Below are 13,417 nucleotides of genomic sequence, written 5' to 3'. Positions count from 1 at the left end.
TTGGCCTCGCCTTTTTTTCCCCAGCAATGTATTCCTGCGGGTCTGTTAGTCATAACACATCTCAAGCAGATGAGAAATTAATTACAGGCTCATTTTCACTGACCAGTTTCGGATTAAAAAAGTGACTAGGTGCAAGTGCAGGTATCACTGCCTAACAGGTGAAATTCTCGACCATGTAAGAACTGTGAAGCACTTCAGCACCAAGAAGTTTTTTGAAACAGAAAACGAGACAGCAATGTCATAAAACGCAAAACTCCGAACTCTTGCGTGCCGCAGCCCCAGACTCGCAAGCAGTTGCCGAGTAATTGTCTGTTGGAGCAAACGGGACCAAATAAAAATGGCGGCCATAACAGGCTGCTGTCTGATCATGTGAAAGAAATAGAGCATGTCAGTGATGTAGCCAATCACTCATGCAAACATCAAAATATATTTAAAGTACCTTCCAAGCTATATGCACTGTTGATACTCTGCAGATGATATACGCATGTTCACAGGAATTGATCCTGGAGGCTATATCAGCAGCTAAACTTCGCATAAGCACGCCTTTTAGGTTCTCATATCGTGAAATTTGCAAAAGTGCTTTTGATGACCTAAATTTGCATTATTTATAATAAAATGTAGGCGATTTATATATTCGGAATCACTGTTCTGGGTTTTAAACACCTGCAGCTGAAGAAAATGTCTAAATTGAGAACAGCGATCAGGACTAACTGCAAGTGTCGAATTCAGCCAGCAACAATGTCCCCCGTGTTCTCGCGACATTGGAGTCCATCAAGACTATGGCTGAGAGGGTAAAAGGACCGTTTATAATGTGGCCGATGCTAGGTGCAATACTGCGTCAAGCGCTGCTTCGGGGAAGAGTGTGGCAGAGGACTGCTGCTGACACAACAATGCTATTGGAACCTTGTTAATTGCAATGTATTGCAAACAGAGCAGACCAGCACCATTTTGACAATCTTGAACCCATTAGCAATTTATATTTATATGTTTCAAGTATCCTTCAAATTAATTTTTCTCTACTAACGTGGCACCTTGAAAGTGCTTGTCAAGGCCACACAAAAAAACAAGGTGGCATAAATTTCTAGTGGCGTTTATTGTTGCATACAAGCATTACAAATTGCTGTGAGCAAAATCTTTTTTGTATGCACACGTATGCACGCACACATATGCACCCACACACGCACACGCATACATTCACACATGAAAACAAAATTCAGGCTTCTATACAAGTGTCTCAGAACAGCTTTCAAAGTAGTCCTCGGAATAAATCATCGGAATTGATGCACGTGCCCGACACAACAGTTTCTAGTTAATTTGAACATTAGCACATTCTTTGACAAACATTTAACTTGCCACCATGCATCACGTGCAAATTTCGTCCCCAGAACTACGCTCCAATATCTTGCACACATCTCATGCAAACTACACAATACACCTCCAGTGCTGCTGTCAGGTTAATCATGCTTGCATCTTAAACGATGAATCTCGTAGTAAAGGCCATGGCAGACCGGCTTGCAAGTGACGTTCTCAGAAATTCTGCTTTTGTAGTGGTAGCAGCACGTATCCAGAGACTTACTTTACAATCCTCGCATGAAATGCTCAAATTCCCATTCAAATTGATAGCTGGATCAAACTGCACCTGGTCAGGATGGCAATTAAAATGAAACGCTGGACACGATAAGAGCAAAGGGTAACATGTTTCGCCTTCTTCACACACACACAAAAAAATGTTAATGAAGCAGCTGTAGTGCGCGAGCCGAACCATCTTGCGTTTTGCTTTTATTGTGGTCAGCCTTTTTTTTTAATTGCCTTCACATTTGCTTTCTGAGCAACACCTCAAGCCAATGCCTCATTTTAAGTCTCAAGCCAATGCCTCATTTTAAGTATAATGAACTGGAAAGGTCGCATCACATTAAGGTGCTCTATAAGCAAACATTGGCATAAAATGCAAAGTTCTTCCCAACAAGTGCCATGCCATACCAAATTCATAACCCGGACCAAACGCAGTCAAGCAATCAAGATGCATGCTAGCAGGATGTGCCCCTAACCCTGCTGCAGGGCGTAAGGTCAACGTTGCACTTTCACCTGAATACCTAAAGTGTGCAGTGATAATGCAGCATGTGTCAGTAGCAAGCATGTCACAAAAAGTATTTCAACTCTCAAAGTCTTCATTTTCAATAACACTATGCTCTAGGATAACAAAGGTGGAGATGTCACATTAGGCGAGGCAACATGGAAGTCCTATGTACATGGGTGTATATCTACAACTAATATCTTAGCCGGTTTTCATAGAAACAGATAAGGGAAAAAAAAGAAAAGGCACACAGCGGCTCACACAATGTGAAAGTAATCATTTTAAAGGTGAAAGAACCCACGAGGCAGGACCAAAAAAAAAAAAAAATGGGCGACTGTCAGGCTCGCCTAAATACAAATGTGGCACTTCAAGAGAGGGCTTCTTTGTGCGCTCGAGGGCACCAAAGCATGACTCAGCTAAATGCACCAAGCTGGCATGCGATATTATCGTTGTAGAAGTTAGGATCTGAAATTCTACAAGCCCTAAAATAGTAGTTGTGTGTCGCAGCAGTCTCGAATACTTCCAGAAGGGCAGACACAAGCAGAGACATAGACACTGCTTTCACACATTTCGTTTTTCATGTGGAAGCTCTCGACTAATACACAGCTATTCTATATACAACGCACCTTGGTATCCTGCTTTCCTTAAAGCTGTATAAACACTTTACAAGAGAACTGCACTATAGCCAATGAACTTACAGCGCCAGGCCACATTTCTCCAGAAAATTGCAACACAGCGCTCGTGTTGTCCCTCTTTGCCTTCTGTTCCATGCCTTCCATTGACTTTTCTACCAGCACTTTCGTGCTTGCATAGCAACCCTTATTAAAATGCATCACCGAGCTTCATTTGGCATCACCGAGCACTGAAGGGAGCAGCCAGCAGCGAACTATAGAACAAAAAGAGCACCAAACATAGCCTTCAAAAATTATGCATATATATATTTAACTAAATTTAAGGTTCACATGCCTTGACATTAAATGCTGGCATGCTAGCAAAGTGGCCATTGCTCGCTTCACAAATTTGCGTTGTGGACTTCACTTCTCAAATGCCTGGCACATGCTAGCCACCTCGCTGATAAAACGCCCTCCCATGAGGAGAAAAAAAACAAGGAAGAAGTGAAAAAAAGAAGGATAGCACACACAATAAAGAATCGGCAGCAGCTGACACTGAGGCAAAAATTTACAGGGCCTTAATTGCAGACAAACGGCACCGAGTTCCCTTAATCCTTTCTTCTAGAAACACCACTCTTTGATAAATATATTCCAATGCCTGTTAGGCAAGTGTGACAGATGTCCGACTTTTATGCAATGCATCCTACTAAAGAACAGTTGACGCTGCGCTGAGCACTTTCCTAAAAAAGAAACGCACCTAGCACCATTTCAGTGTAACAACTAACCTACGACTATTGTAACCACTGTTTTCTAGTTCAATGCTGTGTAGCTTCGTTACACTAAAGCTGCGTCAGACATGAAGGCAGGTCTATTATACCCCAAAATTTTATACTACTGTCTGGTATTTATTTCATTTGTTGGACAATAAAATTGAATTGCATGCTATCAGGACAAAAGGAGGTGGTTTTCCTCCCGACGAGGTCTGCTCACGCTGGGCATAACAGCAGTAGTGCTTCTAAGACTTTCTAAGCGAACTCATACAGATGATATAGCTTCCTTCTGAAGCCAATTCTCTGGTTTCCAAAAAGACAGCTCGGCGAACCAAGCCACTTTGAAAAGTTTATATCACTTCACTGTCGCAGATCTCACAACACTAGTTTGTTGCCTACACCATTCATACCTTAAGCCACACTCTTTGCTAAAATGCAAGAATGCGCATTAACATGCACTGCTGTGGCCGTTGCCTGGTGTGAAGACAACAGCCCCCTCAAATGTTTAACAACACAGTCGGTCTGCTTTGCACCCTTTTTAGAAAAATGGCCCCTTCACCGTGCGAACAACAAACACTGCTGCAGAAGATGTCAGATCCAGCAATCGTGTTACAAGCTTTGGTGTGCATATAATTAGCAAAAATGCTGCCACTGCTGCTGACGCCATCAATTTGGCTACACAAATGTTCGCAAATATATCGCGTGACTCGACACAAGTACTGCTGGCCATGTGCTGCATCATCTCGTAAAAGGGTGGGCAAGGAACGAAGGAAGGGCCCATCAGTGGTGGTTGTTGAGCTCAGCAGGCAATGATGTGGTGAACGTGGGCGTCTCAAGCTCCTCATGCTTATTCACCTTGGTGTTCTGCTGCAGTTTGTAGTGGTTGATAATGTCCTGGTCTGCAGGACATGACTGGGTAAACGCATCCAGCTGATACATGTGGCCCATGTAGCCCCACAGTGCAGACAGTGTGCGTGGTATGTCGAAGTCCGCAAAGTACTTGCCTGAAACGAGGACAAACCACATCACACACTGCTTGTTCATACTTAAAATGAAGTTGTTGGCAATCGGTACTGCCACACTAAAAATCCAATGCTCAGAATCAAAAAAGGGAATAGAGGTACAGGAGAAAGACAGTGAGTGAAAGCACTGTAATTGTACAGATGCCATTGTCTAGGCTGTCTAGCGCATCATTTTATTGAAGGAAAATCCATATGTGGATGTACAGAAGCTTCCATAGTTAGCGAAAATATGTGCTCCTACTAACTATCAAATGTGCTTGAAGCTGTGTTAGTTCCTTTTGTGTATGTGATCAAAAAACTTCCCTTGCGAAACTCTCGCTTCATCGTAGCGTAAATGCAACAAGATCGAATCCATCTCTTAATTATGGCTTTCTCCTTCATGTTCCTTTAGGTAACCACAAAAAGGGCACCCCCGAAACTTCTATGGCATCAAAGGGCAAACATATCACCTAGACACACTGACAGTGACAGAAGTGACATTTACTTTCGGGAGCATACTTAGAAGCAGAAAAAGTACTGTGTTCAAACAGCCATAAATGTTTTCGAAGCAAAAAAAAGTGTTATTTTGGAGCGTTTTAGGAGTACACCCAAAATTTTCCATACACCGATTGGAGTTCAAAGCATCATTGAAGCATCTTGTAAATATTAATGTTCATTTATATCTGCCAAGTTCAAGGATTCTGAAGCACAAAGACTTACGCACTCCCCTCCCCCTTTTGCAAGCAAAAAAAAATCAGGTTTGCATGGTTTGAAGGGGCCGAACACATGAGGGTAGACAGTAGAAGGTGGGAGTCTTGGGGGGGGGGGGGGGGGGGGCTGCGCAAATATGAATATTTAATGCAGTTCAAAATTTATTTCAGCAAAAAAAAAAACTTGCACATGTTTACCTGAGAAATACGTGAACGGACAGGACAGTGCCGCTAGCTACAGGGAAAGCATAGGTCGAAGCTTCGCTTAAGGCCAACTGAAAACTGAATCCAAGGAATGGCCAGAGTACACAGATTGACAGGAACAATGAAAACATTTCAAGCCTTTCTTCATGTCTTTATTTTCTTTAATCTACCGCTGTGATAGCCGCATGCCCGTCTAATAGTCGCAATTGATGATCGCATCGCCGCGACCGTAGTTTCAGGAGTGGCGGTTAGGGAAAACGGTAGTTCTGTTTGCAACCTGCATGCGCTGGCTGCGCATGTGCCTTAAAAATCAAGTTTTTTTTTTTTTTTTTGGCTAGTATCACAGCTGCTGCAGTTTCATCTTCAGTATTAGCGGAAAGCAAGGTAGCTTTGACTGATCGAGTGCACTTTCGGAGTTCTGTCAGTTACGCCGTCGCCATACATGATCGCGAGAAGAGTGACCGTGCTTTTGTCCATAGCGGTTGTGGCAAATGATGACCACAATTCTGACAGTGCATCCTACCAAAGCTTTGAACACGCTGCTCTCGGTTTTCATTTGACGGTTTCAGTACTAAAGTTTATACGACCTGCCGCGATGAGAAAAAGAGTGCAGAACATTATAAATTTGACCCTATTGACACAGTGAAATTTGGTTGGGGAACTGAATTCATGTTTGTCGGTTTCGCATCATTGAGACGCTACTGTATGTTTAGATGAATGCCTTATAAGTTGGTTTACAATAAAATGTTATGGGTTCACAAAAAGCCTGACTCTGATTGGGATGTATTTCTGTCACTAAAGCCAGATTACACAAAGAAATTATGACTTCCGGGGGATATTCCTGACAAACCATACGAACTGTAACAAGGGCAGTGGGCATGGAGCTCGAGGATAGAAAAGGAAGAAGACTTGCTGTGATCACAGGATGAAGAATCCGAAAGTGATCCAGGCGGAGCTTAGAGCTGTGACGTCTCACTTTAACAGCATCACAGAGGTCCGCCAGTTCGGCAGAGGTGGTATTCTATGTTTTTCATCGGATCAGCTCTGTGTCCAAGACCTATTGAAGTGCTCGAGTTTCGCGACCAATCCGGTGAGCGCCTTTATTCCCCCGCCTCTGGCATGTGTGAAAGGTATTGTTCGCGGTGTCGATGTTAACTTGACCCCGTCTGAGGTATTAGAGATGTTTGCCGTGACTGGTGCTATTTCCGTTTATAGGTGTGCACGACTAGTAGAGAAGCAGAAGACGCCGACTGAGTCGGTAATTGTAACCTTTGCTGGAGCGAATCTCCCAAGCGAAATCAAGGCATGGCCACTAATATACAGAGTGGAACCACTATCACCGCGACCACTCCAGTGTACGAAGTGCTGGCGATACGGTCACACTATTAAAGGATGCAGGTCAGAACTCAGATGCCGAGTGTGTGGTGACAACCACGAAACAAATTACTGCAAAGCTAAAGAAGAGAAATGTTGTCTCTGCAACGAACAACACTGTGTAGATAATCCTGATTGTTCTGCAAAGGCTCGAGAAATGCAAATTCTTGAAATTATAGGGCGTAGGCGCTGTTCTCGACGAGAAGCCCTAGCGGAAATACAGACTAGAACTCAGGGGTATGCCAGTGTTGCAGCACGACATCTCTCGGAAATAAATGGGTCGATTTCCCTGAATATAGCGGAGGCCATAGAAAAGGCCCTAGAAAAAGCCATGGAACGACTGACTTCTAACCTTTGCGATTCTCTATCTCAAATTTTGGCTAACCAGATGACTCGCATATTTGGTACAGCGGGAGAGTCAGGCCTAGTATCCCAACATGTTGAGAGTTCACGACCAATAGCTGACAGTGAATCTGAAACTGCGCCATCGTATTATCAGCCCGCAGGAGCCTCTGCAATAGGCGTCCACAGCCAAAATGAGGAATTTGAAACCGCACCATCGTATTCTCCGTCTACAGCACCCTCTGCAGTAGATATACAGAGTGTAAGTGAGGACAAAGCTGCATATACAATAGATTCCGATGACATGGATTTGGACCCTAGGTCCCTGAAGAGATCTAGATCCCCTGTGTCAAGGAAAACAAACTCACCGAAACAAACAAAGAACAAAAAGTATCTGAAAGAAAAGGAGAGCCTTTCAAAGAGGGATTTCTTGAAAGAAAGCATTCTAGAGAAAGCTATAGCGGAAGCAGCTCTTTCGAAACCATAGGGTCGCTTAAGATTCTCCATTGGAATTGCCGATCAATCCATTCTGCATCTACGGATTTGGTATACTTGACTTCTAAATTCGCTCCTGATATTATAGCATTACAAGAGACATGGCTATCTGTACATAATTTGTTCCATTTAAATAACTTCCAATCTTTTCGATTAGACCGTCCATCAAGAGGTGGGGGTCTAGCTCTCTTTATTAGTAATAGAATTAGTATGAAAGTCAAATGCTCATACAAACATATGTCACCAGAATGCGAAATTTCGGCAGTAGACATTACACTGCCCAACTGCACTCCTTTCACTTTAGTTAATATGTATTTTCCGGATGGAGTTCAAGACACACGAAGTTTGGATCTAGCTACAAAATCGTGGTGCAAAGACAAAGTTTTAGTTGGAGACTAATTCCCACCACACGAGTTGGGGTTTTAGAACTGATCTTAGTGGGAAACGCTTGTGGGAGTGGACAATGGCCAATGACCTGAAGTGCCTCAACGTCAGAACCCCCACATTTATTCGTAATCACTCCAGGTCAGCCTTAGATTTAAGTTTTGTCAGTTCAGCCATTACTACTTCTTCTTGGAAAGCACTGGACTGTGGCACCAACAGTGACCACTTACCGATAAGTTTTGAAATTTCTTGTCCGATAATTCCATCTTGTTCAAATGTAAGAGTATTTGTAAATTACACTAAATTTAGGAATGACGTGAAGTCAGCACTGACTTTTCACTCAGAAGAGAGCGATGATAAAAAAGCACTGAAAATAAACGCAGTCATTAAACGATCCTACAAAAGAGCCGAATTCACTGTTGAATCCACAAAAAGAGTATATAGCCGTTGGTGGAATGATGAATGTACAAGAGAGCACCGACGACGTCAGGCAGCTTGGAAGCAGCTCTTACATAATCAATCCCCACAAAACTGGGCCGATTATAAATTCATTGCTGCGGGCTTTAAAAGAACGGTAGCTCAGGCTAAACAGGATTATGACAGAAGACATTATGAATACCTGTCGAAGCCTAAACATATGAAAGCACTGTTCCGATATATGAGAGCTCGGAAAATCTTGCCATCACCAGTTAATGTAGCTTGTGATAATCTGTCGGCACAAGAAATGACCACTACCTTAGAGGCAATCGGTAAAGGTCTGGAAAGCAGATTCACTTCAGTAGTGCCAAACAACTTGCACAAGTCTACGACAAAGTCTGACTTTGAAGAAGTGACACAGACTGAAGTATCCAACGTGATTAAACATTTACCCTGTGCATCTCCTGGCCCAGATGGAATCACAGTACCCATGATTAAAATTCTGTTCAATTTATCGCCTCGAGACGTCGCCAATGTTATTAACTACTCCTTAAAAAACTCATGGGTGCCGCAGGATTGGAGGATAGCAAAGGTGATTCCTATACTAAAAAATCCGGGTGGAGGATTAACAGTCAATAATATCAGACCAATCTCTCTAACATCTAACATGGTCAAACTAGTAGAGAGGATCCTACATAGCCGAGTAAGTATCTGGATGGCAGACAATTTAGTAATAAAACCGAACCAAATCGGCTTTCGTAGTGATTTCTCAATTTGGTGTGCCCATGCTGATTTAGAGAGCCGAATACAGCTCGCGCGTAAAAGAAGGCAATACGCTGCTTTAGTAACGCTTGACATAGCCAAGGCGTATGACAGTGTGGAGCACTTCATATTGTTAAATACGCTAGAGAGATTGAACTTCCCACAATATTTTATTGAGTGGGTGGCAGAATTCTTAAAATCAAGAGAATTCTACTGCGTCAAGGATGGATGTTCCTCATCTAGATTTAAACAAACGCGCGGAGTTCCCCAAGGAGCAGTCTTATCTCCAATATTATTTAATGCTTTAATGAGCACAATTCCAACAGATCAAGAAGTTACTGTCTACATTTATGCTGATGACATCGCACTCTTTGCTGCTGACTGTGGTATTTACTCATTACAACTTAAATTACAAAGATATATTAACATGTTAGAAATTTGGTTGCAGTCGATTTCGTTATCGTTAAATATCAACAAAAGCGCGCTCATGGCGTTTCCGCTTGCAGAACCAATTTCAATTTCAATTCTATATAAACAGGAACCCATCCAGCAAGTAGACTCTATAAAATATTTGGGAATCATTTATAATGACAAACTTAACTGGAGTCCACACATAGAGTATATAACTACCAAAGCACAGCGGGCTTCAGGCTTACTACACAAGCTAAGTAACCGGAAATATGGGTTACGGAGGCACACCTTGATAACGTTGTACAAGATGTACATGCGCCCCATCATGGAATTCGGCTGCATATTATTCTCGGGTGGCCCTGCTTATAAAACGAAACCTCTAGTTGTCTTGGAGCGAGAAGCACTGCGAATGTGTCTGAGACTCCCTAGATTTGTGGCTATCAACGTACTGTACCAGGAAGCGCGCCTGCCTACACTACTTCGTCGATTTCGAATTTTGACCGTACAAGCATTTTTAAAATTTTATATCTTACCGGCAAGAAGATCTCAATATGCTTTTATCGCGAACCCAGACGCCTTCTTTCTTGCTCATTGGCCACGGTTTCACACACCTCAGATAATGTTTGTACAAAAAAATCTACAAAGTATAAATGTGAACATTAGAAATGTAATTGAGACTAATGACTCGAATTGTCATGTTATTATTGAGTATGATGATATATTCCCCCAAAATGCCGAATTACAATCCCTCAAATTTTTAAATAACATATTATTAGATTACTTGGAGCATGCAAAAACTAAAAATTTAATAGCCACAGATGCTTCCGTAAATAATCAAAAGGCAGGTGTAGGCATTGCCTCTGATTTGCTTGACTGGTTCTTTTCAGTGAGACTGCCTGATTTTACTCCAGTTTTTGAAGCGGAGCTCTTGGCGATTATTTTAGCTCTTCGAAAACTTCCATCAAATCAAAACAATGCAATAATAATGACGGATTCTCTTTCAGTTTGTGCAGCTCTGACAGCTTCAGAGAACTCTCGAATTCTAAGCACATTCACAACATTAGTACCCCCGCAGTTGAGACTTCTGAGATTACTATGGGTTCCGGGTCACTGTGGATTAAGATTAAATGAATTGGCCGATTCCTTAGCACGAGCCGCACTTGATGGGCCAGTTTTGTCCATACTGCCAGATGTAGAATATATCACGGCTATAAGATATCGAAAATCAGCAATCTCCACTGATACGATAGAAAAAGTAATTACATGGACAGACTATAACCACCTCATGTTTCCATGGCAACCCCACTGGAGTCAGTCCAGAAAGCTCGAAGTCTTAATTACTAAATTTCGATGTGTCCCCCCCCTAAACCTGTATCTACACAGAGCTGGTCAGACAACATCACCCCTCTGCGCATTCTGTGGAGAAATGGAATCACTAGATCATTATTTTTTGTATTGTCGCCGCTACGAGATACTTAGAAAAAGGTTACTAGTTATGCCATTTCGGAAAATAAACCTTAGATTGACGGCGGAAATGGCGCTAAGCTTTGGCGCCTCAGCTTTGGGACATTGCCACAGGGATGCTTTCAATGCCGTTTGCGATTATATTCAGGCAACCAAGCGTATACCTTTGTGATCTTCAATCAAAAAAAAAAAAAAATTATTACTCTCAAGGGCAGAGTGAAGTAAACGCAGCTGAGTGGTAAACATAACACCTCAAATCTCAAAATTGCTCAACTTGATTTTTTTTTCCCGTTTGCTCTTTTTATGTTGTTTTTATTTTTACATTAGTCTTATTATAATACCAATTCATTGCACATAGTTAAAATGATCACAGAAAAACTGCACTACACTTTCTTGGCCAATCCCCCCGAGTGGGTATGAGCCAACCTCCCAGAGAAACAAAACAAAACAAAACAAATCACAGGCTTGCGTTCAGTTAGCCCTTGCGCTATATAAAGCTCTCGTTCACAGAGTCAACTACCGCTTGTTCAACAACCCATTTCAAGTGGTGGAAGTGCGGGGTACATCTGGTCCTCACCCTGGAACTTCGCAGCCGCACACTCCAACGACCTCCTGCAATGACTGATCCGGGACCATCTCAGGCCGCTACTTCAGATCTCGCACCTGTGCCTGTCTTTTGCGCTGGCGCTCTTCGGCAGCGCAACCCCCCCATATTTGGTGGCACAGAGGACCAAGATGTTGACAACTGGATTGCCGAGTATGAACTGGTGAGCGCGTACAATAAGTGGAACGCAGCCGATAAGCTCACAAATGTGAGTTTTTACCTGACCGACGTGGCAAAACTATGGTACAGAAATCATCAAAGTGATTTCAGTACCTGGTCGGAATAGGCAAAAACCCTCTCAGAAGTCTTTGGCCGTCCTGCTGTCCGCCGTCTCAGTGCTGACAGCGCTTGCGGGGCAGAGTACAGAGAGCAGATGAAACTTTCACGGGCTACATCGAAGATGTGCTATTTCTTTGCAAGCTCGTCGATTCGACTCTGGACGAGGCAGGCAAGATCAAGAACATCATGAAAGCAATCGACGACGGTGCATTCCAAATGCTGGTTGCGAAGAGTCCCCAGACGGTCGCCGAAGTGATTCAGCTCTGTCAAAGCTATGATGAGCTGTGTAGGCAGCGCGCTTCTACACGCGCTGCTCAAGACACCGCGGACATCTCATCCCTCGACTATCGCCATGACACCGTCGACCACTCAGCGTTGATGCCACTCATAAAGCAATTCATACGCGAGGAGGTCGCCGGCAGCTATCTATAATCACAAGAACTACGGAGCCGATGGCACCCTTGTCGCCTTCGCTTCGCCAGGTCATTCAATTGCAAGTTGCCGAAGCATTGCTGCCAGCTCAGGCTCCACCAACTGTTACCACCCCACAAACGTATGCAGCCGCAGTTGCTCAGCCACTTGCGCCAGCGTCTCCAGCCATCTACGAAGCTACTCGCCACGTTTATTCGCCGACGCCACCTGCCCGCTTGCTGACCGTCCCGTCTCCGGCTGTATACAAAACAGCTCAGAACGTTTATATGACGCCGCCGCCTACACGACCATTTACGGTACCTTATTCAGCGAAGAGTGCCCCTACCGTCAGCCAATGACGCACCACGGATAATCAGCCGATATGTTTTTTATGTGGCATCCCAGGCCACGTAGCTCGTCACTGCCGTCGTCGCAGCTTCCCTTCTCATGACATTGCAGGGGCCTCACATTACATGCCCACCATGCCCACTCAGCCGCGATATCCTGTTCCTGCCGATCCACCTCTAGACGTACGTCCTGGTCACCGACCATCCAGCTCAAGCCGTTCACCTTCTCGTCGTCGATCTATTTCTCCAATGTTACGTCGCAACAGCCCACCGCGAGGGGAAAACTGACGGGCGCAGTTCCGGAGGCAAGAACTGTGTTGACAGCAAAAATTTCAAGACCTAACTGCTGTCCCCCGAAAGAAATCGAACTCTATATTGATGGCATTAAGGTGCACAGACTTGTTGACACTGGAGCTGCCGTATCTGTAATTAGCGAGAAACTGTGCTGAAACTTGAAGAAAGTGACCACGCAACTTACCGACCTATCTTTGCAGACAGCTACGTCCCATCATATTCAGCCTTCAGCTTTGTGCACTGCACGAGTCGTCATTCAAGGTGCGATGTATGTCGTCACATTTGTAGTTTTATTCCGTTCTTCGCATGACGTTATTCATTGGTGGGACTTTCTTTCGTCAAGTTCTGCTTTGGTTGACTGTGCTCGTTCCGAACTCGCGTTATCTGTGCCGTGCTATGACCCCGACGATGGCGCTTCGTGTAGAGTGTTTGCTGCTTCTGACGTTCACATTGCGCCTTTTTC

At 43.7% G+C, this 13,417-nt stretch overlaps 1 protein-coding gene across 4 annotated transcripts in view; it reads right to left on the bottom strand.

Moving 5' to 3' along the window:
- Clic (chloride intracellular channel protein 5) overlaps positions 1 to 13,417 on the bottom strand; it is a 233,265-nt gene that overhangs the window by 22,188 nt on the left and 197,660 nt on the right. For 2 of the 4 annotated variants that reach the window (XM_075896444.1, XM_037424354.2), the window contains one exon: positions 1,075 to 4,459. The exons of the other annotated variants lie outside the window; for them this stretch is intronic. In XM_075896444.1, coding sequence (XP_075752559.1) covers positions 4,236 to 4,459 — 224 coding nt within the window. In that variant the 3' untranslated portion in view covers positions 1,075 to 4,235. Of the gene's footprint in view, positions 1 to 1,074; positions 4,460 to 13,417 lie in introns of those variants that run through there. 4 annotated transcript variants of the gene reach the window in all.

This window comes from Rhipicephalus microplus, chromosome 5, assembly GCF_043290135.1.
Source record: "Rhipicephalus microplus isolate Deutch F79 chromosome 5, USDA_Rmic, whole genome shotgun sequence".
NCBI classification, from domain to species: Eukaryota; Metazoa; Arthropoda; class Arachnida; order Ixodida; family Ixodidae; genus Rhipicephalus; species Rhipicephalus microplus.
The sequence above is the reverse complement of the archived record's forward strand: the minus strand, read 5'-3'. Positions and strand labels throughout refer to the sequence as shown.